A 27,871-nucleotide genomic window follows, 5' to 3' on the forward strand; every position below is an offset into this window, starting at 1 on the left:
AGACTTCTATGGGCTCCATGAGACAACACCCTCCCCTTATTTCTTGTTACTAGAGACAGACTCCACTTGACAACCAGCAGGAGAAAGCAAGTTAAAAAGGAAGAATAGGCCCCCAATGATCAGCATTTTAGAGGGATTTTTCAGCACAATATTATGCTTAGTGACAATTTGCTTTCAGGAAAACCTGCACAATGGCCAGTGCTTGTGCTGAGAGAAAGTTGTCCGTGCTCTTCTGCAAGAACTATACAGAGATAAACCAGGAGGGACTACGAAACATGCTGTATAATCACGATTATATTTGTATTAATGCAAATCAAACACAAGTCCAGCTGTTCCACCAAAGCTTTTAATGAAGTATTGTGCGCTTTACACACTAATTCAGGATTCCATAAACACAAACACCACCACCCAAAAAATCAGATCTAGTACCAAACAGGAAAACAAGAACAAACAAGATGAGTGGAGCCAAAGAAAAAAATAAACCTCATTAAAGTGATATACACAACAATAAGTATTTCATGGTTTTAAAGATACATGTTCATCTCCAGTTTCTATATACTATTCCAATGCCACCACAACCACTACAGCGTTTCCCCCCCAAAGAAGACACTGTCTTATATTAATGTTTGCCCCAAAAGAGGCAGTGTGTCTTATTTTTGGGGGGTGCCCTATACTCGCCTAGCCAACGGCGTCCCAGTACCTCGCACTGGTCTCCAGCGCTGCGACAGGCTGCTGTGTCCTCCGCGCTGACAGCATTTCTGGTAATGAGACTTTGAATACTCCGCCTGCAGCAAGCGAGTACTGTGATTGGATCACAAGCGTGGTTCACTCATTCACTCAATGTCTGTGAATGATCGAGTGGCACTCATGATCCAATCATAGCACTCACTTGCTGGAGGTGGGGTATTCAAAGACCCGCTACCAGGAAAAGATTGCTGTCAGCGCAGAAGCTTGCACTGCAGCCTACCGCAACGCCAGAGTCCAGCGCAAGGGACCCAGATGCCTCTGGCTAGGTGAGTATTGCTTTTTTTTTTTTTTTTTAATTTAGTGTAGCTAAGGCTTATTTTCAAAGAAGGGCTTATATCTCAAATCTCCCCTCAATCCCAACCTCCCCCCTAAAATCAGGGTAGGGCTTATTATCAGGGTAGATCTTATTTTCAGGGAAGCGCTGTCATTTACCATCACTTCTACTATATAGATGATTACGGTTTTGTGTCACATTGTAAATTCATAGCCCCTGTTCACAGATTCATAGGAGGCAGAGAAGGCATTATATAAATGAAAAAGGGGGGCAACTAAAGAAGAGGAGCCATATCAACTATATGGAACACTTTCTTCACCGAGGTCTGTCTGATTTAAGATTTTAATAGAAAAACTGAGGTTTTCATTAGCTGGTCAATAGCTGTTTTATTATTGTATAGGTTTTATGTCCCAGATGATACAAACAACGTATAACAACAAGTGCACTGGATGTGTGCCCTATATATAAACACCCTAGAAGGTACTACATCAGACTAAACACTGAGGAATTGGAGTATTTAACCTGCAATATAAATAGGGAATATTTGCTGTACATGCAACACCAATATGTGAGGGTGTACCTAGGAGTTCTCCATGGTAGATTTCTAGCACCTGCACCAAGGTTGGCTGATTAGCATTACATTTCCTTTGTAGTTAAACTTCGTTAACAATACAACCTGTATTGTTTCCCAGTAAAGTGTACTTTATACAGAAAAACAATCCTAGCACAGTAGTGTGCACTTATATACAGTATAATTTTTTTTGCTTTTGTGCAGACATCTGCTCATACCTGTGCATTAGGAGACGAGTGTCAGTCCTTTCTCATAGGTTCCCATATCTAAAAGCCAGCGCTGTAGAACCACATGACTTTATACGGCACTGGTTCCCCTACTGGATATGGGAACCTAGAAGGCAGTGCAGGCCATAGTCACTGATGCAGTTGGTTATACAAGTTACTTAGAGAACAATGGTCGTGCCACACCTACTCTATAACCATTTCTCTATATAAAAAAGGAGACACCTTAATAAATGCTGGTTAGTAAGTGAACACACTTTGCAATTTACACAGTGAAAAAGATTATGAAAATATACTATAGTTTATAGTCACCTCAGTTTCTTTAGAAAATTGAAGCTCAACGTATATATTGCATAAAGTTTACACCATAAAAAAATTCTAAAAATTAGTTTTCCATTGTGTACAGAAAATTAAACTTTTTTTAAATTGCGTTAGGCATTGATTGGCAGAATGGTAATATCACATCAACGACAGAGGAGTATTTGGCAAAATATCAAGCATTGTACTGTCCCTTGTACTTTATTTATACACAATGCTAAAGAGAAACTATATCACAAAGGGTTTTTCTTTTGTTCATGAAAAATAGCAGTTTACATATTGGCCACTAGAGGTCAGCACTGCAAGCTACAGTTCAGACTAGTGTAGAAACTTTCTTTTGCAGCCTATAGTGAAAATGGGTAAAATCATCTAATTATCATTTGTATGAAGAGGGTCAACGATTGAATGAAGGGACCATTGTATTACCAGAGCCAAGATTATTACGTAAGCAATTTTCACACGAGCATAAAGGAGAGTGTAGACATCTGACAAACTAGAGGGGGCAAATGTTTGAAAAGGACTGTTAAATTTGCTGATGATGCAGCCAAGCATGATGTACTTATAAAGCATGGTTTACGTATTATGCTTCAGTGTGAAACTACCTCCAGGGCGTAAATACTGCATAATGCAAAATAAGTTAAAAACTCTGTACATAATAATCAGCTCTCATAAAAAGGACTAAATAGAAACTAATAATAGTGTCTGAGATGCTGCTGAACAGACTTCAAACTGATGCAGGTAATTATATTGCTCTATAGCAGTATGAGGATTACAACAGACCTTTACTACTATGCTTAATGAATGACTCACTGCTGGCTTGCAACATTACACCAGACACAGGATTACTAAGGGGGGTAAATACACTCAATGTGAAAAAATATAATAAAGCATCAAGGAGTTGTCAGAACTGAATGAAATGTTCTATGCATGATTGTAACATTGATATAAGTAAGGATAATTATTGTGAAAAACTTAACCATCGAACAGAGGCTCTATTATTTTGTTGGGCCGCCTCTAGCTTGAATGAAAGATGGGATATGGGTGGGCATGGAGGCAGACAGGTTCTGTATGGTATCGTGCTGAATATTGCTCCATATATGCTGTAACTGAACCTCTAGATCAGGTAAACCTGTAGGCTGTCGAAGTTGGCATCCCAGATAGTCCCATACATGTTTGCTGGAAGCCTCTAGGAAGTTCTGCCATGAAAGGCAACACATGGCTGCAGGATGTCGTGAAAATATGGCTGAGCTGTCATTGTGGCTCGCATCACTACTAGGGGTGGCCGACTGTTGTATGTGATGGCCCCCCCAGGACCATCACACCAGCAGTGGAGGCAGTGTGCCACTTCACAGCAAAGGCAGGATTGAGGCGCTCACTCTTAGGTCTTCAGACATGAGCACGGTGGCGAGTGCACAAACTAAACCAGGATTCATTGTTGGACAACTGGGTTCCACCCCATGACACCACTGCAAATGGAGGCAATGGTGGGTGACTAAGGAAGTACACACAATGGGCGATGTGAGACCAAATGTCTTTCAGCCAAAAGCCTTGAAATGGTTTTGACAGGCATAAGGGCCTGTAACATTGGTGCCACCTGTCTTTGGATGGAGGACAATGAAACAGTTGGAGCTGCTTGTGCTTGTTGAACAATTAGATGGGTCTCCTCTTTACTGGTGGTCTGTCGAGGGCATCCTGAGCCTGGTTGTCTTATATGCGTGCCCTCATGCCTCCACTAGTCCAAATACCTCCTTACAGTCTTGTTAAAACAGTTCAGGGTGATTTATTGATATGATCATCCAGCTTCTCACATTCCAAAAATGTGTCCACTACCAAACTGGGCGACATCTCTTAGAGTGCATTGTAAAAGCATGTCTACTGGTCAACAAGCTCTACAGCAGCAGAAAAAGATGTCCAATACACACAAGTAGCCCCTGAAGGCCTTCTTACAGGTTAAAAGGTGGAACCACTTATGGCCTCAGGTGGCAAGACAGTTCATTGATTACACCACTTCCTTGGTCAGACCTCATCTGGAATAGTGTGTCCAGTTTAGGGCACCCCAATTTAAAAAAAGACAAACTGGAGCAAGTTCAGAGAAGAGGTACCAAGATGGTGAGTGGTCTGCAAACCATGTCATATGAGGAACGATTAAAGGGTCTGTGAATGTTTAGCTTGCAAAAAAGAAGGCTAAGAGGAGACTTAATAGCTGTCTACAAATATCTGAAGGACGGTCACAGTGCAGAGGGATCAGCCCTATTCTCTTTTGTACAAGGGAAGACTAGAAGCAATGGGATGAAACTGAAAGGGATGAGACACAGATTAGATATTAGAAAAACCTTTCTACCAGTGAGGGTGATCAATGAGTGGAACAGGTTACGAGTTCTCCTACAATGGAAGTCTTCGAACAGAGACTGGACAGATATCTTTCTGGGATGATTTAGTGAATCATGCACTGAGCAGGGGGTTGGACCCGATGACACCGGAGGTCTTTTTCAACTCTACCATTCTAGGATATCTGCATGCTACGTTTTGCAACAAAACTCCTCCTATGTACTATTTTTCTTTTTTACATTGTTTATCTGTCTATGAAAACTATAGTATGTGTATATTTATTTATTACACACACACACATGCATGGTGACATGTTCTCCTTAGTGATTTAACTGTTGGGTGCCACAACTTGTGATTACATAACGTCAAATGACGTCACACAGTAATGACTTTCACAGTAATGAAAGTGCTGGTGGCCCTTAAGGACAATGTTATGGGATAGAGCCAAACTTGATATTTTTCCCCCACTATTTTGAACTTAAAGGGGTTATGACCCTTGAAATGTTTCCTATAAGATCTCTCTAAAGCTGATGAAATACACTGCCTCACAGAGAATATGCCAGACCATAAAGATTTTGTAGCAGTCCTATCAAGTCTTCAGATTATGTTCAGGTAAATATGGGGTTAATCCAGTGATCTGGAATTGTGATAAAAAGGGAAAAAAAACTGTCTGTGTAGCAAACTTAAGATACCATGACACCCATGGAAACGTTCATTTCTGTTTTTAGCATAAAGATTAAAGATGAAGGTGAAGATACCTCCGAGACACCACTGAGCGCCAAGTTTACTAGCATTTTCATCATAGGGCTATGTACAGCCAGTTGGTCTTTGCGGCACAAACCCAACAAGATGCCACAACCGTGGGTCAAATTTGGAGAAAGTGCCCAGCAGAGTAAAAAGTGCATGGCTGTAGTGGGACTGTAGCCCTGACATGAAGCCCACAACTCACCAATCCACTCAGTGCCATGCAGCAGCAGCTACGCAACCCACAGCTGTCAACATTCTGCGGAGCATAAGGATAGATTTGGATGCTCCAATGCTATGAGAGTTCTGCGTAGATTGTCTGAGGCAGGTTTGCGACACGCCATCCACTGCAAAAAGACTGCCCCTCACTCCGCACCATCGTCATGAGCACTTGCCGTGGTATAGCTCCAGAGCAATCTGGCATAGAGAATGATGTAGCGTGGCATTCAGCGCTGAATGAAGATCCTGTCTCCGCAATAATGATCACTGAGTGAGGGTCTGGAGGCAATGTGGCAGACCCATCCACCATTTTGGAGCACCACACTGCTAGTCAATGTGGTGTGATGGTTTGAGATACCATCAACATCTCATCACCTCTAGTACACATCAGGGGTGTTTGGATAGTACACGTTATACTGGTGATGTGCCACCATCCAGCATACTACCATGTCTTCAGGGTGTATCAAACACCATTTTCCAGCAGAATGTATGGCCCCACACAGTGGCAATCAGGCATGCTTTGAAATGTGTCTATCCGATTCTTTGGCCAGCACAATTGCAAGATTGTCAGAAATTTAAATATATTTTGTTTCACCTCGAGTATTTCTTCATAGTGTGGTATTTTCTGTGAGGTAGTGTATATACTACTACTGTATTTCCCCCAAAATAAGACCCTGTCTAATAAAAGTTTTTGCCCCCCAAAAAGCATAAGGTCGTATTTTCAGGGGATGTCTTATTATACTTACCTAGCTGGCATGGTCCGGGGCCCTCCTGCTGGTCTTCAGGGTTCCTGCATGCTTGCATGCAGACCTCAGCCGCAAACAGAAGTTTGCTTCCTGGTAACTGGGTTTGTAAACTCCACCTCCAGGAAACGATGGCTCTGATTAGTTCTCGAAGAATCAAATCACAGCTATCACATTGGTTCATCAAGCACTGCATTGATTGGTTTACGAACCCCGTTAGCAGTAAGAGATCTTCTGTCGGTGGCTGAGGACTGCAAGCAAGCGTGCTGGAACTCCGGGGACCAGCGGGATGGACCTGGATAAGCTTGCTAGGTAATGTAGTGTTCCTTTATTTTATGTAGTATAGCTAGGGCTTATTTTGGGGTAGGTCTTCTATTTCAAGCCCTCCTGAATAATCAGGGTAAGGCTCAATTTCGAGGTAGGTCTTATTTTTGGGGAAACAGGTTATTATATGGAAAGGGGAAAAAATACACAATCCAAATACATTGCAATTTGTGTATTTCATTGAATGGTCCAAAACAATCAAAACACACATTAATATGCATTTTTGTTACCTTTGATTCTCCATCACAAATATGAGAAATCCTCCTACTGTGCAAAAATTAGTACATGTGTGTTCAATGTTTAGTCCAAACTAGGCAACATCTGCTAAAAGTGCTAAGCTAGCACGTAATGTAAAGTATAGGAGCCCAATACTGATTAGATATCAATTGGTGCGGAGGAGACTTGGCAACAAAGGCTCTCTAGCTAGCCATAGCATTAAAGTGCAACTGCACCCACTAAGTGCTTGAATGACGAACAGGCGTCCAGAATGAAGTGCAATTACATCTACTAATGTAAAGTGCTTTTACACAGAACGATTCTAGTTATAAAAAATAACAAAACACTGGATTGTTTGAATTTGGCCGATAATCGTTCCATTAAAACATCTATGAGGCGGTTTGCAACTATAGAATAAGGTTGTTTTTGCCTTCATTTACATCAACACTTAATGATAATTACTACGGTACTATGTGATTTAAAGGGCCACTCCAGTGATTTGTTTCATTCGTTCTTTATGCAGTTATCTACCAGTGCATATAAGTGAGCTAGTGTTACCTTCGTTATTCCTTTCTGGCTGAAGCTCCTAGGCCTCTTTTTCCTCAATTCTGACCAGCTCAGATTCATTTGGGGGTTATATATTCATTTTCTAGTTAATTTTCCAGTCTGTGTGGAGCTATTATATGGATCTACCACTGAAACAGCTTACAGGAGGATACAGGTATTTCTGTCACAGTAACTAAATATGATCACACAGGAATAATGGAGGAGATCACAGCTCACCCTCCTAACTTATACTTATAGGCTGTAGCTTATTTAGGCGACTATAGAATGTAATAATTAAAATGTCCCTCTCAGCAGGCAGAATGGTACAATCTTAGCTGAGGCTGTGAGGATGCATCATGGGATTGACGTAAAACTGAAGTAAAAAATCTCAGCCTCAAGATGGTGTTTGATAAGCATCAGACAGGGGGCAGTGAAGTGGCTGGAATCCAAAGACCTCCAGAGTGTGACAAGCAATCAGGTAAGCAGGCCAGGCATGCAAAAACATATCGTTGGAGTGACTTTAAATACTCTTGTATTTGTCCAAGTGTCATTCCTCATAGGAAAACATTTTGGTAAAAATTCCTTTTAAGTTCGGTAAATTTATAAAACTCATTTTAAAACTATATAAAAGAGCAAATAATTAATCATTTCTAGACAGATTTGCTGAGAAAGCACCGCTGTTATATATCAGTTTACCTCACATGGGCTTTAAAGTGCAGAACATAATTATATCCTGGGAGGCCAGTAATTGACAGCCGGCTGACAAAATGTAATATCTGAAGACTCTCAATACATTTACATAACCTTATAGTCACAAATGTGCTTTTTGTCAAATCTCTTTATTAGCAGGGAAAAAGAATGAACAAAAATGTGTTTAATCCCTCTTTAATCATTATGTAATAAACATTTGCACTGTGTGAGCTACTAATGTAAACTCCTTACTGTGCTGTCACTCTAAAGCAGGTCATCTTTTCCCCTTGTTCATATACGTAAACCATGGCCGTGTCTGTGTTGCATATTCTGAAAGAACTACTAATCTCGTATACCACTAACCTATAAGAAAACATATCTATTATCGACTACGAGATCTGAAAATAAATTACCCCAAGTAGTATGATCTCACACAATAATAAGAGGAGCTGGGGGAAGCCAGAACTGCATTAGTAGGAGGATGTGTTAGGATGGGTCTTATGGCACAGGGGGAGGACTAGGAGCTATTTTGTGTGGTTAGTAATATACATTAGTTTGTCCGGTCTTTGCAGTAAAAAAGGCAAACCTCGTTAACACTAGGGAAGGCATTTTCATTTAGAGGCGATAACGGATGGCATGTTTTGAAAAGCTCTGCATATCCAACAAGGACTTTGATTCCAGGATATATAAGCAATTCTCATTCTGCTGAAGACTAGAGATAAGCGAGCATACTCGTTAAGGGCAGATACTCGAGCGAATAACGTCCTTTTCGAGTACCTGTCTGCTCATCAGAAAAGATTTGAGTGCCAGCGGGGAAGAGCGAGCGGGAGATCTCCCCATCTCTACCGGCACCCAAATCGTTTCTGACGAGCAGGCAGGTACTCAAAAAGGACGTTACTTGCTCGAGTATCTGCCCTTAACGAGTATGCTCGCCCATCCCTACTGAAGACATTTCATCCTGGCCAGGCATGTGTCTATGGACCGCTCCAGTAGACGGAAACTAAATTGTGACACAGACCTGATCATATAGAGAACATTCATTTACAGTACATATAAATATTTTACAAGGGGTAGTCCACATAGAAAACTGGTGAATGGTCATCTAGCACCCTAACCTTTTGGCATTGAGAAAAGCATTTGGCATGAACACCATGTTTATCACGCAAATTCAACACTTTATGGACACCAGCATTTTAAAAGGGGTTGCCCCACGTCCAACTGTTTTGCTGGAGGAAGCAGACTCCTCCCTAGATGGCGCAGTGGCCTGGGTTGGTATTGCAGGCCGAGTCCCATTGAAGTGAATGACACACAGCCTGTGGTACCAATCTAGGCCACCGCGCAATGTATAGAGCTATCTGTAGCAAAACAGCTAGAAGTGGGACAACCCCTTCAAGGTGCCAGTCATTCTCTGCCCATTGGTTCCTGAGATGTTACCCTGATATGTTTTGTGAGTATAAAAAGCAAAATATTTAATCAAACAATCTATTTTACCCATTCAGTGTTTTAAAACAGCTTTGTTAGATCATCTGTTTTCCTATCTGATAAGGTGATAGAGACCAAGCTAGTGGATATATAGTTTAGGGTATTTTTGTGTATTTTAACGTGTAAAGTTTTTTAAAGGGGTATTCCAGGGAGTAAAAGTTTTTTCAAGTTTTTTACCCAATCCACCGAATGGGTAAAATTATGAAAAATCGGTGAGAGTCCAACAAGCTGGGACTTGACGATCCTGAGAATGAGGGACCCATGTTCCCCTATTCCTCAAAGCAGGGCTGTTTCTCCCTATTGCTGTAACATCACAGTTAACAGACCACACATACTTATCCTAATTCATTTCAACAGGGCACAAAGATAGCCAAGCGCTTTGTATTCAACTATTTCCCAGAGCTCCATAGAAATAAGTGGAGCCACGACTGTAAATGCGTAGCAAGTGGTCCATTCAATGCAACGTTACAGCAAAAGGGAGAAGCAATCCTGCATTGATCAACAGGGAAACAAGGGTCCACTGTTTTCTGGATCGGCGGGGTCCCAGCAGTCAGACCCTCACCAATTAGTTTTCATCCATGTTTTTATGAAAACATAGAACTTAATCGGAAAACCATATATCCTCCAGCTCTGTATCTCTGATAAATCAGTTTTAAAGTGTTTAAATAAGACATGTAAAATGTATATTATAGTCTATTATTCAAAAAGTTTTAAATATATAAAAAAAAAAGAATATTTAGGCATCAAATATTACAGGCAAGTCCTGTAGAAAATGTTTGGTTTCCCTTTTATCAAGTGTGTGCAATCGTTATAAGAAACTACATTAAAGACATACAATGTTGAAAGAGACCTGAATAGACATTTTTGGCTTCAGAACAATACCTGTCTTTGAACAGGATTTAACCACACTGATGTACTACAAAGACTCCAATAAATTAATGTATGGCTATATTCTAAGGTAACTCAGACTGATTGTACCAGATACCCTCGTGCACATGCTGGAAGTGTCTAAAATGTAGACTTCTCATACAATATATTATGCAGATAAAGAGTAGTCTACTCAAACCTCAAATTTTAATTAGAATGGCTATATCACTGTCATGGTAATTTGTGGTGCTCCGTCTTCAGATGTTAACGGCATGGGCGTGCTTTTTGCATAGTGGTTTATCCTTCTTCGAAAAGAATGTCTGGCCCTCCAAACTCTCACAACATACCTGGCAGAGAGAAAAACAAGAACAACTTAACACACTATTAGTTCCTTCATACGGGCTAGTATAAGATGTAGTGACTGTACAGAAATGGAGGTTACATATAGTTATGTATTTTATATGCATGTGAATGTGTCGTGAATCTTTGGGCAAGGTAAAACACGGCACTATATGTATTGCATCACAGTTGTATTTGGTTACGGTATGGCGACATTATTCGTGGCTAGTATGTTCGTATTTGAGCAATGATTTGGAGGAATTACTTGAACAACGTATTGTGTCGTTATCTGGGTTTAGTAACGTAGTATGCAAGGACGAAAAAAGAAATACGTCCGTTAGTTCAGCCTATTCCCCCCCCCCCTTCCTCCCAATCTGTTGATCCAGAGGAAGGCAAAGAACCCCAATGAGGTAGAAGCCAATTTTCCCCATTTAAAAGGAAAAGAGATTCCTTCCTGACTCAAAGTCTGGCAATCGGAATAATCCCTAGATCAACAAACCATCTGAAGTTGTTAATGATTATAGCATATAACATTGGATCGCTCAAGAAAGACCCTTTTGAACTTTTATCAAATTAGCCATCACTTTGTCTTTATGCAGAGTTCCATAGTCTCACTGCTGTTACAGTAAAGAACCCCCTTCTATGTTGATGTAGAAACCTTCTTTCCTCTAGATGTAAAGCGCCCCCTTGCTGGTAGATCTGCATTATTTGGGAAATGGTAGTACCAGCTTTCTTTGGGCATGATGTGGCAGTATACTTTGAGTCAAGTCTGGCAGCATGAACAATCTAATCCTGTATGATACACTGATGAATCACATGTAAGTTTATGAACATACTCCTCTGTATTTTATACTTCTCTCAAGCACTACCAAATCGACACACTGAAGTTCCTTTCTTAAAACTATTCTTTCTATGATGATTTACATTTATCTAAAAAGGGGAAGCTGGCACACATTGCTCAATCTATACTTTTCTATTCACAAGTTGGCGGTGGGGTGGGAGGGAAAACTTGCCAAACAACTTCTTACTACCACGTGTCCCACCGACTGAGGATTATTGATTGGTGCAGACTCGAGGACAGCAAACTCTGGGTAAAACTTGAACAATTATTCCTTTCCATTTCCTTTTCAGCGTTGGCATGGATCTCGAACTATGCTGCTTCTTGGATGAATTTTTACCTAACCATCGACGCACCATTGAAAATAGCATCTCTAGTGTTTCCCAGAGCAGATCACCCACACCATCATCCCCAGGGTCAGAAAATTGCATATTCCAGTGCTGGATCTGACAAATTTAGAGCATTTTATTCAAGATGGGAGCCAGTCATCTGAATTAACTCTATCCCATATTTTGGAGCCATGTGCCCTCATGACTTGGCAAGTTATCAATGTTTGCCAATTCTTTTCTTCCTTGCCCTAGGTTACCAATTTTACTCGAGCAATAACAGAGTACACGTTTGTCATCGGGCACTATCCAACATGCCCTCTCCGAGCTGTACTCAATATTAGTTATTTTCCCTGCTGTCTGAGCCAGTTTTTCTATCTAATGGGGAGATAGATTTTGGATTAGTATTTCCTTAGGATCAGTTATATACACGGACTCACAAATCATCCATTGCTAGGAACATACATGAAGCAGCTTATATAATCTTATTGGTATACAGTGCCCTCGAAGTTCCATGCTTTGCTTTACTATTCAATGTCCTCTTCACATTATAGAGATGTAGGAATGAGGAAGGTTCACTGCTACACATATTTTGGATTACTCTTTGTTGGAAGGCTTTTGGTCAGAAGTATGGGGCATGTCCTCTAAATGTAAGCATTTCCCCTTACCCAAGTCTAATGCCTTCTCCAGCTCTGCGATATATCAACTCTGGATCAACAAGGGGGCTGAAATGGGCTTAAACAGATGGACATTGTCTTCATTCAGCCTAATATACTATGTAAGTAAATAAAAGTTGCTGACAAAACAAGCCATTTTCTTCATGGCATGATCTTGTGTACCATGAGGATCAAACATTTTCTCGAGTTCACATGACTAAATCAGCGATTGGAATAAAATGAATGAGATGAAGTACAGTCTCCCATATTTTAAATGGCTTGAATTCAATATATGCGAATTACATTTAACATACTTGCGAATGTACTACATACACTGTATTTTTGGCCACCAGTATCCCCAATACTCACAGAGCACACAAAGCAAGTGTTGTGCCAGGTGTTGCCCAGCGCTTCTAGGAATCTGTCTCCAGCTTCAATAGGAAACTCGCATCCATGACACATCGTACCAAACAAGGAATAATAATCTGAAGAATTAAAAAGAAATGAGAAATCAGAAGCAATAGCAGTATAAGGGTGTGCTCACACGTAAGGGAATTGGTGAGGATCCTCCACAGCAGAAAATCCACACCAAAAGCTGCAGCAAAACCCGTGTCAACAACCACACCATTGGTGTAGAATTTGCCTTGGATCCGTGGCGCAATTCCCCTCTTTGGTTGAAATGTGCTGTGGAATACAGCAAACAGTGTCAAAATCTGCACCAATGGTGTGGAGTTTGAAGTGGTTGGTTCTTGGCATAGTTTCGATGTAGATTTTCTGCTGTGGAGAATCTGCACCATTTCTGCTATATGTGAATATATCCTTAAAAACAATAAAAAGTGATTCCTTCAAAGGTTTGTCCAGTTGTAAACTAGTGGTGGCCTATCCTTAGGATAGGCCATCATTCGTAGACTAGCAGTGGTCTGCCGCATGGGACCCCACTGAACAGCTGTTTGCTGGGCATGTGCACTGAGCTGATTTCTGTAGGAAGTAGACAGCTCTGTTTTCAGTGTAGTGGCCAGGCTTGGGATTGCAGGCAATATCAAGCCTGTCCACTACAGAGGGAACAGAGCTGCCTGCTTCCTGCAGAGATCAACTCCATGCAGCACAACACAGACTTCGTAAACAATTGATCAGCAGGGATAACGGGTGGCAGACACCCATCAATCGTCTACCCGAACGACAGGCCATCAATAAGTTTGAGATGTCTTCTCATGCGTAAAGGGTTGTCCAGATGTAAAGAAAAACTTTTATATGAAAACATGAAACAGCCTTTCTGCTCATGTTAACCTGACTACTGCATGCATATCCAGAGAATATGAGCAGATTGTGATCTGGAAAGTGCATGAATGGCCATGATAAGATGCAGACACTTACAATGAAGTCGAATCACTGTCATCAGATAGCATGGGGCTATCAATCTGCAGGAAACAAGCTCTGCTCTACCTCAACACTACACCAATAATGACTATAGTGAAGGAGGAGAATAACTCAGATTGGGGCCCACAATCCTCAGGGAAAAACATACTATTCTATTACTATTTTTCAGCATAGTTACAGAACTTTTTTTTAGAAATTGGATGATATAAAGTCAAATGTTAAACTAGTATATATTCCAGAAGTTCCACTCTAAATATGTAAGATTATCTGGTGAAACACTGCAGTGAGAGGCAGTGCAAATAACATGCTGAATATCATTTAGGAGTTCATTTTATTTTTTAAACCAAAAGGTTTATATTTGTAGCATTTCACGAAGACATTTAACGAAAAAATGGCTTTCTTAAGGAGCTTAAAAAGTGCTTTAGTTAAAAGGAAAAAAACAGCAAGAAATCAAACTTGTCCCCAAAAGTGAATCTGAATGTTCTTGAGATTGGAAAACCAAACACACATTAAATGGGATTATACCCAATAAATAAGCAACACACATGCAAGTTATTCAGTCTTTGTGTTTGCATACCAACTTGGTCTTAAAAAAGTAGTTGAGGGTTTCCTCTCCGACAGATACGTACCTGCCTCACAGTAAGGGTCTCCATCTTCCAAATGGAAGACACTGTTCCGGATAGGAGTTTGACAGGCCACACACACAAAACAGGAGACATGCCAGGTCTGCTTTAGAGCATTGATGACTTCCTGCCACAGTCAAAAGAAAGCAGTGATCAATAAATGATTTGGATATAAATGGCGGACAGGAGGTTATTTTGTTCTGAACTTGCTATATTACAGGAAAAATGCTCAGCTTTCATTTCTGAGTCTCAAGAACTCGTTACATGAGAAGCTAATTAATAATTGAAGCATCCACAGCCGAGCTGATGCTTCATTTTCAAAAAGTGTTCATTTCTGATAATTCTGCAGATTAATTTTCTGGATCAATACATGTATGATTTTCAAGGTGCCATGATGTACAGGTGCCACGGTACGACGCTTCAATAAGAGATACAAGCGCTATGCTGCAATCAAGATATATTAATGACTGATGAAAAGGTTAACCTTCAGAATGTAGGACGGTTTAAAGGGAACCCATCACCAGGTATGAGAGCCAGAAACTAAGTTATGGTGCTCATATGGTACGCTGCCCGAGTCCGGGGAGGTACTTCTAATACTTACCCGGCGGCCCAATCCAAATGTTAGCGCAGATCGTACAGCCGGAACCTGCCATATGAGCACTAAATCTTAGTTTACCTGGTGGCGGGTTCCTTTGAAAAAATGTAAAAAAAAAAATGACACAGTATATCCTGGTATGGTTGTCTTAAAAAAAAGCTAAATAACTGCTGCTGCAAAAAAATAAAAAATTGTAGCATGTTCTATTTTTCTGCGTTTTATTGTTCTCTATGTTTGCTTTGCAGTTACTTCGCATATTTGCAACTTTTTATGCATGTTGCAAGTAGACATGTGAAGGAAGTTAAAGAAAAAAGAAAGAAGGAAGTTGTAAACACCATGCAAGAGCCTCTGGGGACCACCGACCCATCCATTTTTTTGCGCATAAATTACGGCATGCACACGTGCACAAAAATGCACCAAAACGCGGGTAAAGACAGGAATTAGGTTTACCTGTTAATTCCTTTTCTTGAAGTCATCCTGACAGCATACACATGGAGGATGTCCACTGGACCCCTGTTGGGACAGGAAGCGGAAAAACATACAAAAGGCACCTCCCGCCACCGGCTCACCAGTGTGTACCAAATAACTACAGTGACCCGGCTTTGCTTAATCACTCATTTTTAATACCGAAACCATAGTACAATACGTTACTTCACGTAGAGAAGAATAACTGAAGGGAGGGAAAAGCCCCTATGCTGTCAGGATGACTTCAAGAAAAGGAATTAACAGGTAAACCTAATTCCTGTCTTCCCCTCGTCATCCTGACAGCATACACATGGAGGAATACCAACAACCAAGGGCTTTAGGGAGGGACCACTGCCTGCAGAACTTTCCGCCCAAAGGCCGTGTCCCGGCTGGCCCCCACGTCCAGACGATCGTGTTTTACAAAGGTATGGGTGCTTGACCATGTGGCGGCTCTGCCGATCTGGTCGGTTGTCGCCTGGGCTCTCTCCGCCCAGGAACAGGTGACCGCCCTAGTAGAATGGGCTCTAACTTCGCCCGGGAGTGGGATCCCTTGGGATCTGTATGCCTCTTCTATGGCCCTCCTGACCCACCGCGCTAGGGAGTCCTTAGTAGCGGCCCCTCCTCTGCGTGGACCCTGAAATTGAATAAACAGGTTATTAGATTTCCTAAAAGTATGTGAGACCTCTAAGTACTTCAGAACTGCTCGTCTCACGTCTAGGTTATGGAACTTCTGTTCCGTAGTGTTACGGGGTTCCTGGCAGAAGGAGGGAAGTACTATTCTTTGCTCTCTGTGAAAGTCCGTGAGGACTTTCGGTTGAAAGAAGGGGTCGGGCCTAAACTCTATCTTGTCCGGGAAGATGGTCATATATGGGGTTTTTATAGAGAGGGCTTGGATTTCCCCGATCCGCCTGGCGGATGTAATGGCCACTAGGAAGGCAACCTTATATGAGAGGGTCTTAACTGAGAGTTCTTCCAGGGGCTCGAAGGGGTGTGCGCAAAGGGCCTGTAAAACCAGATTCAGGTCCCATGGGGGCATGGTTCTTCTTATAAAGGGGTGGAGTCTGACTGCTCCTTTAAGGTATTTTTTGACTAGCCTATGGTCGCCTAAAGGGAAGTCAAAGAAGGCTCCCAGGGCAGCCACCTGGACCTTAAGGGTACCAGGTTTTAGGCCCATGTCCAGACCATCCTGAAGGTGAATACTCTAGAATCTTATTAATGTCTGGTTGTTGGAGGTCGTGAATACTGTGCCCCAACCACCTAGAGAAGGCGTCCCACACCCTGGTGTATATGTTCCTGGTGGACTCTTTGAGGCTCTCACATAAGGTGGTGGTCACCCTCCCTGATAGGCCCTGGTTCAGGTATTTTACCCGCACAGCTTCCAGGCCGCTAGTCTGAACTGTCGGGCTTTTGGGCAAATCAGGGGACCCTGTTGTAGGAGGTCGTCTCTCCACGGCAGATGTAGGGGCTCCTGTGTTGATAGAGCGGCCAGGAGCGGGAACCAAGGTCTCTTGGGCCAGAACGGGGCCACCAGGATAACGGAGCCCGGGGACCCCTGGATCTTCTTTAGAACCCGAGGGATCAGGGGGATAGGTGGGAAGGCGTATGTCAGGTCCCATTCCCACGCTTGGGATAGTGCGTCTATTCCCAGGGAGCCCCCGTCTGCCCCCCTGGAAAAGAACCGGGGACACTTGTTGTTCTCCCGAGAGGCAAACAAGTCCACCTTTGGAGTCCCCCATCTTTCCGTAATCAATTGGAATGCCTCTGGATGTAGCGCCCACTCCCCAGGGTCTATCCTCCTGCGGCTGAGGTAGTCTGCCATGGCATTCTCTGGGCCCCTTACGTGGAACGCTGAAACGGAAGGCATCCGCTGCTCTATCCACCCGAGCACTTTCGCCGTCAGGTCTTGTAGGTCGGGGGTTCCGCGTGGATCCCTGGTGGCGAATGAGGGACACAGTTGTTATGTTATCCGAAAATATCTTAATGGGTCTACCCCCGATCTCTGTCTCGAGGTCACGGATGGCCCTCCAGACCGCGCAAAGCTCCTTGTAATTGGAGGATTGAGTGGCTTCTTTCTGGTTCCAGCCCCCCTGGACATAGTGACAGCCTAAGTGGGCCCCCCAGCCAGTTGCGCTCGCGTCAGTGAAGATGGATACTGGGGATGCCGGGTCCCAACTTGTGGACCTGGCGAGGTTGGAGATAGACGTCCACCACCCCAAGAAGGACCTTACTTTATGAGTAAGGGTGACTTCCTGATCCAGGGAAGCTGGTGATTTGTCCCAGTTGCTCAGGATAAAGTCCTGGAGAGTTCTACCATGTAACTGGGCCCACGGGACTACTCCAATACAGGCTGTCATGAGACCGAGGACCCTCATGCCTCTCCTAAGGGAGACTTGGGAGGCTAACGAAAGTGCCCGGCTTTTGTCTTGGATCGTTTTTTGCTTTTCTAGCGGGAGGGAAGAGCACTGGTGGTGTGAGTCCAGGATAACCCCCAGGAACTTTTTCCTTTGTTCGGGCTGAAGACTGGATTTGTCGAAGTTAATGATCCAACCTAGCGACTCGAACAGGTGGAGGGTGAGGTTGACCCGGTGCTGGAGTTCCGAAGATGATCCTGCTATAAGCAGGAAATCGTCGAGGTATGGGACAATTAGTACTTTGTCCGTCCTTAGTGCTGCTACCATCTCCAATACTAGTTTGGAGAATACCCGAGGTGCGGAGGAAATCCCGAACGGCAGGCATGTGAATTGGTAATGCGAGACTGACCCTTCTATCACCAGGGCGAATCGAAGAAACTGCTGGGAGTCTGAGTGTATGGGAATATGATAATAGGCGTCTTTTAAGTCCACCGTGGCCATGATGCTATCTGGTGCGATTAGGGGGATCGCCGATCTTACTGACTCCATTTTGAATCTTCGGTATGTTATAGATTTATTCAGGTATTTCAGGTTGATTATAATTCTGTAGGCCCCGTTAGGCTTCTTAATAAGAAACAAGGGGGAGTAGCACCCTTTGAACCGTTCTTCTGCGGGAACCGGGATAATGGCCCCCAGGGATAGTAGGTCCCGTACCCCCGACTGGAGGGCCCGGGCCGACGCGGGTGACTGGCAGGGGGTAACCACGAACCTCCGGGGAGGGGGGGCGGAAAACTCAATTCTATAGCCCTCTGAGACCAGGCGTAGGGCCCAGGGATTGGAGGTTATTTCGCTCCATTTATTGGCGAACCCCCTAAGTCTGCCCCCCACCTGCCGGATCCCGATGGGCGGATTCTCACCCTTTCCGCCTTTGGGGTAAGACCAGCGTCCGGTTTTCCCCTTCCCCCTGTATGTTCTTGGGGGAACAAAGGGAGGAGGGTAGGAGGAGGAAGGCCGCTTGACGGGTCTCTCTGCTGGTAGTCCCTGACTTTTGTCTGAAGCCTTCTCCAGGAGTGTATCCAGGGAAGGTCCGAAGATGCGGTGTCCTTGGAAGGGCAAGGAGCAAAGCCTGTTCTTTGAGGCATTGTCCCCTGTCCAGGCTTTTACCCAGACGGCCCTCCTGGCTGTGTTCGAAAGTGCCGCCGAACGGGCCCCGAACCTTACTGACTCCATCGAGGCGTCCGCCAGGAAGCCGGTGGCCTGTTGGAGGAGGGGAAGGCAGTTGGAGATATATTCCCTCGAACCCCTTTGCGAGACCAGTGCCTGGAGTTGGTCTAACCAGACCGTCATGGATCTCGCTACCGACGTGGCCGTAATGTTGGTTTTCATGGTGAGGGCCGCCGACTCCCAGGCCCTCTTCATTGCCGAATCCACTCGAGAATCCAGTGGGTCCCGCAATTGGGAGATGTCCTCAAAGGGGAGGGCAGCCTTCTTTGAGACCCTGGCGACCGCCAAATCCACTTTCGGGACGGTGTCCAGGAACTCAATGTCTTCCGGGGTGAAGACCATACGCTCTTTAAACTCCTTAGACAGGAAAAACTTATGTTCTGCCTGTTTCCACTCGGTCAAGATAAGCTGTTTTAGGATATCATTGACCGGGAATGATGGTTTGGGCTGCGGTATGAGTCCCCGGAACAGGGTATCCTGGAAGGATGGCTGCTGCGGCGTCTGTTCCTCTACCTGCATGGTGTGACGGACCGCTGTTAGTAGCTGCCCCAGATCCGCCGATGCGAAGAAGTACTTCCTCGTGTCTTCCATGGGCGGTATGGATTCTGAGGGGGAATCTTCTAAGAACCCTTCCTCAGAGTCTGATTCTTCTATCCGTGACCGCCTTACCCTTTTCGTGGGGGGCGGAACGGAAAGAGACGAGAGAGAGGCCTCGATCTCCTCGCGGATCATAGCTCGGATGTCCGATATGCCCGAGGGGCCTTCCTCACGGACCACTTTCTCTGTGCAGTCTGCGCATAAGGGTTTGGTGTGTCCCTCGTCCAGTCGCCGCAGGCAGACTGGGCACTTGCGCACGCGCTTCTTGGCCTCTCTGCCCTTTTGTGCTTCTCTGTCCTAAAAGACGGAGACAGCAAAAGGGGGGTTTTCCAGCACCTGATCCCTTCCTTACCCCTGGTGTAAGACCCCCGGAGGCTCTACTCACCAGCAGGCTGCTCTCCGCGTCTTCTCTGGCCGACATCTTTACTTAGGTGCAGACCGCAGACATGTGGGGAATATCCTGCTTTTCTCTTTTTTTTTTATTTTTATTTTTAAATTTGGCGCCTTTTTCCTCGAGGCCCCGCCCCCCCCGTGACGCGGCCGTGCTGACGTCATGCCGCCGCGCCGGACCCGGGGGATACACTCTACGTCGGGGCTCTGAGGAGGACGCATTGATGTCCGGGGATGTCGGATGGAGCGCGTCAGTCGGCCCGCGCCGCGCGCTCTCCCCCCCCCCCTCGCTGGCATACCCGCTCAGCCGCTGCTGCCGACGGAGGATCTCTGGAAGCCAGGGTAACGGAGCCCGGGTCCTGGTGTCCGGAGCGGGCGCCTGATGTCCGGAGGGCGGCTTCCAAGCCCTGCAGGTACCGGGCTGTATCTTCCCAGTGCGACAACCCCACTGGGCAGCGCACTGGGGAAGAGTTCCCCGCAGGGAACGTGGTGCTGTTTTTTTGGGATCCTGCGGGTGAGGGTCCCCACGTAGGGTCTCACCCGCGCAAGCTCTGCCAGCCTGACCAGAGAGTCGTCCCCCCACGGGTGGACAGGCTGCATAGGAGTTTTTCTTTTCTTCTTTTTTCCTGCCTCCAGCATACACCTGGAGGCTTCCGCTTGGACTGTCCTGTAGGGACAGGAAGACACTGGTGAGCCGGTGGCGGGAGGTGCCTTTTGTATGTTTTTCCGCTTCCTGTCCCAACAGGGGTCCAGTGGACATCCTCCATGTGTATGCTGTCAGGATGACGAGGGGAAACACTGCAAATTTTCGGCTGCGTATTTGGATCCGCTTGTGAGAACCCGACCTGATCTGTAAACCAGACTATATTTACTACCGATACGCAATAAGATACAGTACAATAACGCATGAGAGGGAGATTAAAAAGAGTAACAGTAGCCGCCACATCATAAAAACACCTCTCCGGTCATAGCCCTACTCCGAGCCCGTGCCAGCAGCTCACAATAAAGAACCAGGATACATTAAATGCTAAACAATTCAAGTCATGTGAGTGAGGAGAACCTTAGAGAAACAAACACATCCCATTCTACAAATAGGACGCCTTCACTGCGCACGTTGCAGAAGAGCAGACGCTTTGTGACAACCACAAGTAACGGTGTATTTTCTTGCATCTCACTAGAGCTATTGAGGCGTCTACAAACTTGACTGCTTGTAAACTAGCGTGCTGTAAATGTGCCGTATACGCTTCGCTAATTGTTGCCTCTATGCTGGAATCAGGAACTGCACCTTTAAAAAAAAAAAAAAAAAGCACATCTCAATGGATTGCTGGTCAAATAGTTAGGAAATGTGTTGAGACTGGTAGAAAGAAAGATGAAGTGTTACAAGTTTCCTGCACTCTTACAGATGACTATTCCAGCTGCGCTGGATATGCCGTCGCATAAACATTAGTAGCAGACAGTTGATTAACGTCACATCTGAAACAGCCAAAGTCTTTGCAGTTTTCATTTGACCCATCTATAAAAAAAAAACACAATGCGAGCTATAGGGCTGTGCATTTATTGTATAATTTATGGTTCCTCCCTGATCACTTCCAGCGAGACCAGCAAAAGTCAAGGCAACTTCATCTATCTACTACATTGAGGTAAGCGCTTGGGAGCATTACTAATGGACAATACATATAATATACCTTATGCCGTGGTCCCCAAGTGCAAGGATAGTCTGCCGGAGACTGGTCTTGGGGCAGCCATACAACACCGCAGCCTAATTAAATCTCTATTACTTAAGCACTTGATTTGCAGATAAGGCGTTCTGGCTTACACAGTCCTACACCTCGAAATCATTAGACAAACACCAGATCCTCGCAGCTCAAATATCCCGACCCAGAAAACAGATAGTCCTGAGCGGCTATGTAGTCTGGTGCATACGTGATTGAAGAGCATCACTGATAATGCATGCCAGACAATGAGTATGCCTGATGCAATCTGTACTCGTCATCCATCTAGGGCCGGGGTCACAGCAGCGGGTTTTTTATCCATTAACCTTTCCAAAAATAAATTTTTTTTCTCTCAAAGCAACGCTAATGTGAACCCAGTCTAAAAAAAGTCAGGACCGACGAAAGATTAGACAGAAAGGGAGGAAAAGTCTACTAGAGCACTTCAATGGATATACAAAACCAATTGTTATTTAATTAGGGCCCCCTGCAGAAGGGCGGAAATTCCGCAGCGGGATTTCCTGTAAGAATTTCCGCCCGTGCATTAGATCATGCAATCCTATGCACACAGCCGCGATTTGTCCACGTGAAAACGTGCGGAAAACAAAATCGCAGCATGTTCTATTTCTGTGCGGGACTCTCAAGAGGCCCGCACAGAAACGTCAGCAGTGACAGGCCGGCTCCGCTCTGCGCATGTGCCGGCTGGGTAGCAGCCGGCACATAGCAGAGGAGACGAGACGCAGGGAGCGGGTGAGCCGCAGGCTTCTGCAGGGGCACAGGTCCGAATTCTCGCAGCGGGATCCGACCCAGCCGTCTGCAGGCGGCCTAAAATAGTGTGCTCTTTTGGGGACTTAAAGAATCTCAGCGAGGAGAAAATGTAGTCATTTAGGAGACTGACTGGGAAGAAAGTGTATAGGATTTTTGTTTCATTTTTTTAAAATGACAAAACCCCTTTAAGCTGCCAAACAATAGAAGGCACCCCACAAATAAACCCATTTTGAAATCTAATCGTAATTTTTCACCCCCTGATGAACCCTACTCTCTAAGACGGAAGAGAGTTGGGTTGACATGGATTGTTTTTGGTTATACCACGTTTACTTTTTACAGGTATATAAAAGGGACATGCATGGGGTGGTACTAGGCGTCAGTCTTCAGGACTGTGGAAACATCCTCTTCAGGGCAAACACGCTGCTTTGAGGAGTAGAATAGGGCAATTCTACAGATAAACTAAAAGGCAGAAGTCTACATTCTAGTTAATGTATACCTCTGCCCTTTGCTTCATCTGTTAAATTGTTGGAATCTCCGTGCGAAAAGGGGCCGTTATTCGACAATAAGATCATCTAGAGAAACGTTTATTGTATGGTTACTAATCTGTATCCTTGACAGCTCATAAGAACTACACCAGTGGCCTGGTTTATTTGGTACTATTTATTTGAATTTTGGTGTCTTATCTATATCTATCTATCTATCTATCTATCTATCTATCTATCTATCTATCTATCTATCTATATAAAATTGAATGTATGCGTGTCTGTCTGTCTGTTTGTCCTTTATGCGCTACTACACCATTCATCCAATCGCCATGAAACTTTGGGAAGTTGTTGAGTCCACTCCTGGAAAGATTATAGGCATAGTACATTTATGCTATGATAAATGGCGCGCGTGCGTGGTCGACAGTTACGCCCCCCCCCCCACATAGATCGTTCGATTTCCATCATTGCCACTAATTTTCTCACTTCCCGATGTCGTAGAAACATGAAATTTGGCACAAGCATTGATTATGTCATAAATAGGAAAAGCTAATGGGTCCCAACTCGATTATTCAATTCTAAGCGCAAAAGAATTAGCATCCAAATTTTACGTACGGAATCTAATTCTCTCACTTCCCAATATCATAGAAACTTGAAGTTTGGCACAAGCACTGATTTTGTCATAAATAGGAAAAGCTAATGGGTCCCAACTTGATTATTCAATTCTAAGCGCAAAAGAATTAGCGTCCAAATTTTACGTACGGAATCTAATTCTCTCACTTCCCAATGTAATTTGGCACAAGCATTGATTATGTCATTAATAGGAAAAGTTAATGGGTCCCAACTCGATTATTCAATTCTATGCGCAAAAGAATTAGCGTCCAAATTTTACATATGGAATCTAATTCTCTCACTTCCTGATGTCATCTATACATATATAAATAAATGTATGTCTGTCTGTCCTTTATGCATTACTACACCATTCATCTAATCACCATGAAACTTTGGGAAGTTGTTGAGTACACTCCTGGGAAGATTACTGGCATAGTACAACTATCCATCGTCGACAGTTATGCCCCCCAGACAAAGATCATTTGATTTCCATCTCAAGCACAAAAACAAAAGGCATTACGAGCAACGCGATGCGTGTTCAACTACAAAATGATGCATCCGCCGAACGTTTCGCAAGACAATTGCTGCATATTGAGAATGCAGAGGTAAAATAAAAGCTGTGCTGTGATTGGTTGCTATTTCGTATACTGCTGAGGCAACATGAAAGCTGTGCTGTGATTGGTTGCTACTTCTTATACGACTGAAGTTACATGAAAGCTGTGCTGTGATTGGTTGCTATATATTATACCGCTGAGGTAAAATGAATGCTGCGCTGTGATTGGTTGCTTTTTTTTTATATTGCTGAGGCAGAATAAAAGTTGCGCTGTGATTGGTTGTTATTTCTCTTACTGCTGAGGTAACATGAAAGCTGCGCTGTGATTGGTTGTTATATATTATACTGCTGAGGTAACATGAAAGCTGCGCTGTGATTGGGTGTTATATATTATACTGCTGAGGTAACATGAAAGCTGCGCTGTGATTGGGTGTTATATATTATACCGCTGAGGTAACATAAAAAAGCTGCGCTGTGATTGGTTGTTATCTAGATATATAAAAACGAATGTCTGTCTGTCTGTCTGTCTTCGCAGCAACGCATGACGGGTAAGCTAGTGCTGAATAAAACACACAACATGGTTGTCAGTGGCCCTGGTTTACGTATATTGTTATCTGTGAGTTAAGAGATTTTAATAGCATCTTAATAAAGTTTAAACTTTATAGGGGAATTTGAGTTTTTAGCTTGTGGTTCAGTCACAATCCTACAGAAAATAAGAGCTCTACGCTTCTGTATGAAATAAACTCCATGAAACCGCCCTTCACGTTCCCTCTTACCTCACACCCCAAGACTGAGTATTTGCCTTAACCCCCCCTCCCACACACACACCCCCACACCCACACACCCCCCCACAGAACTAATTTCGGAAAAGTGCACCACAATAAATGAAAAACCTAAAAAGGAATAAAAATTAGTCAAGTGTACTTACACCAAGAATCTTCCTCTGACAACGGGAACAGTCTGGTGCAAAGAACTTCTCATAGCAAAATTCACAATACAGTGAGCCTTTCTCTTGAACAAATCCCATCTCCGCCATGCTCTTCTTGCAGTGGGCACAACTGAATTCCTCGGGATGCCAGGACTTCCCCAAAGCCAATAAAAACGGACCTCTGATATAGAATAGGTGGAGAAATAAAAAGAACGCATAAAAACCATAAATCTATAATTCAATAAATATTCTCTTTTTTAGGTTTTCAAATGTGGATAGGAAGTAAAGGCAGATACCTTAGATTACAGTGGTGGAACACACGCATGCTGTATACCATATTGTATAGTGCATCATCCTTTGCTTTCATAAACAGATGTTTGGAAGTGGTTTATGTCAATGGATGATTCTTGGCAGGTGCATCAAAATTCACTTCCAGTTGGAAGTAAACGATTTTGGTTTACTGAAATTTCTGCTACCGAAATGTGGTCCGATTCTATTAATCGGTTAGTCCTCCACAGAAAAACACCCCAACAACTTGTGGTTAAATCCCCACCCAGCTGCGGCAGCCAATGGACGCACAAACTAGCTGATAATGTAAGCAGGGTCGTGTAGCTATAGGCAGCTGCATGAAGTTTGTCACAAGTGGTATTTGCTGTGAGGGAATGTAGCCAAAAGGCCCATTTAGACACAGCAATCATCGCTCAAAAGATAAATCGTTGTGTGCCTTTAAGTGCAAGGTGATCTCTCAAACGTTGAGCAATCACTTTGCGCTCCGAGCAAGGGATGCAGAAGACAAGCGAGGCATCCAGCTGTCCTTCTTGGAGCGCCCGGCTGTTCCAGCCGAGAGCTCTGAGCAGGCTATGCAGAACACAGCTGGACCGCTGTGCTGTTCATACCCCGGCTGTTCATGGAGCACTCAGCTGGTATACAGCTGTGCGCTCCGTGAGGAGTATGAGGAACACAGCTGGACCGCTGTGTTCTTCATATTCCGCCTGTGCTCAGGAAGCGGGATACAGCTGAAACAAAAGTATCAGCTGTATCCTGCTGTGAATTCCTGATAACTGATCTTTCAGCATGCTGACAGACAGCGATCAGCGACTGTTTAATGAAAACTGCACGATGTCAGTGCAGTTAGACAACGATTACCACTCAAAAGATGGCTTTTGAGCGAATTTTGAGCGATAATCGTTGTGTCTAAATAGGCCTTAAGTTAGAAAACAAACAAAAGAACACACATTGTTATCATCTAGCACATAGAGTAGGGATGCTTTTACACAGGATGACTTGTCTGGTAACAGATGCCCGACAGGCTGTACCAGCGAGTCGTTCCTGTGCTTGTCACAGGACCGAGAATCGCTGACTGAATGGAGGCAGAAGGAGCGGGTATCTTCCGGCCCACCCACCAGCATTCACAGTAAGCAGACCGTCATTTATAAGTGAAGGACCGATTGTTTACACTGAACAATCCATTGTTCAGTTTTCTGCATACAGAAACTGGACGGAACAGAAATGAATGATTCTCGCTGCAAGGAGTCACACTAAAAGATCATTCAGATTCTCACTGGATCGCAGGAATCCCAACGATTATTGTTCCGTGTAAGAGCGCCTTAAGTGAACGTCTGTGTCAAAGAGCTAATTGGTAAAAGTTGTTTCAATTAGTGAGATAAAATTTGAAGTGTGGATTTCACGAGTTCTATGCTCAAACAGAAGTACACAAACCTGGTTATTTACAAAATTTGCTCTTCTCATGAAAGACTGGTTAGTGTGAAGTATGTCTGGATGCAAACAACCTTTAGAGGACATGTTCTAGAAATGCATGAAGCTGGAAAAGCTACAAAATCATTGCTAAAAACATTGATCGACACACTGATAATCTACAGATGAAGAAAATACAGGGCTATTGCTACTCTCTCTAGGGGTGGGTATCCTGTTAAAGGGGCTTTGTCATTAGGGGGAAAAAAATTAAAAATCTATACTTGCCTATTCCTCCCCAGGCAGGCTTCAATACCAGATCTTCTCTTCATCTATCATCTCCTAGCTCCTCCAGTCACCAGGGTTAGCTCTCCACAAGCTGGCTGGCTCCTCTTCTTCCTGTTATGTAGCATGCATTCGCAGGATCCTGCTAAGTCACTAATGACGTAGCGTTTACTGCCTAGCAGGGAATGCCGAATCCTCGGCAGCCTGCTTTGGTACCCAGGCTTGGGCTATTGCTGCAACTGCACATGTGTGGTGTCTTGCCGCTAGTGTTCATATAGCACATGAAAAGTATATGAACATTCACGGCAATGCACTGTGCATGCGCGGTTGTGGCAATAGCCCGTGCACTGAAGCAGGCTGCCAAGGATTCGGCATTTCCTGCTAGGCATTGCTTCCTGACTTGCAGCAAGCAGAATGCCGCAAATGGACACTACATAACAGAAAGAGGATCCAGCCAGCTTGCGGAGAGAGGACCTTGGAGACAGGAGAAGCCAGATGATTGGTGGGGCGATGTGGTAAGAAAAAAGACTCCTTTACAAACTGCTAAAACCTTTTCTCACCTGTCCACAATAACTGTGCATTAAAAAAAACAAAAAAAAAACAAAAAAAAACACACTGAAGAAGTTTTGTTCATGGAAGGCCAATATGAAAAAAGCTGCTGCTGTAGCAAGACAAAACACACTCACATACTTTGTGACCCAGTTTCATGGTTGTCCCAGACCACTTGCATGTTTGACAATGCTTCTGGGGAAAGGTTACATTGATAGA

General features: G+C 44.0%; 2 protein-coding genes across 4 annotated transcripts in view; both read right to left on the minus strand.

Moving 5' to 3' along the window:
- Positions 1 to 330: 330 nt before the first annotated feature.
- Positions 331 to 27,871, minus strand: part of PDLIM5 (PDZ and LIM domain 5) — a 148,982-nt gene continuing 121,441 nt past the window's right edge. For all 3 annotated transcript variants that reach the window (XM_066574028.1, XM_066574027.1, XM_066574026.1), the window contains 4 exons: positions 25,127 to 25,307; positions 14,459 to 14,579; positions 12,822 to 12,937; positions 331 to 10,640 (listed from right to left, as the gene is read on the minus strand). In XM_066574028.1, the coding sequence (XP_066430125.1) occupies positions 10,551 to 10,640; positions 12,822 to 12,937; positions 14,459 to 14,579; positions 25,127 to 25,307 (508 nt within the window). In that variant the 3' untranslated portion in view covers positions 331 to 10,550. The remainder of the gene's footprint in view (positions 10,641 to 12,821; positions 12,938 to 14,458; positions 14,580 to 25,126; positions 25,308 to 27,871) is intronic.
- On the minus strand, positions 14,586 to 20,325 carry LOC136572971 (uncharacterized). The gene is made up of 2 exons (XM_066574025.1): positions 17,353 to 20,325; positions 14,586 to 16,146 (listed from the first exon to the last, which is right to left on the minus strand). The coding sequence occupies exons 1-2, from the start codon at positions 19,817 to 19,819 to the stop codon at positions 16,118 to 16,120; spliced, it is 2,496 nt and encodes an 831-aa protein (XP_066430122.1). The 5' UTR covers positions 19,820 to 20,325; the 3' UTR covers positions 14,586 to 16,117.

Source organism: Eleutherodactylus coqui, chromosome 7, assembly GCF_035609145.1.
Source record: "Eleutherodactylus coqui strain aEleCoq1 chromosome 7, aEleCoq1.hap1, whole genome shotgun sequence".
NCBI lineage: Eukaryota > Metazoa > Chordata > Amphibia > Anura > Eleutherodactylidae > Eleutherodactylus > Eleutherodactylus coqui.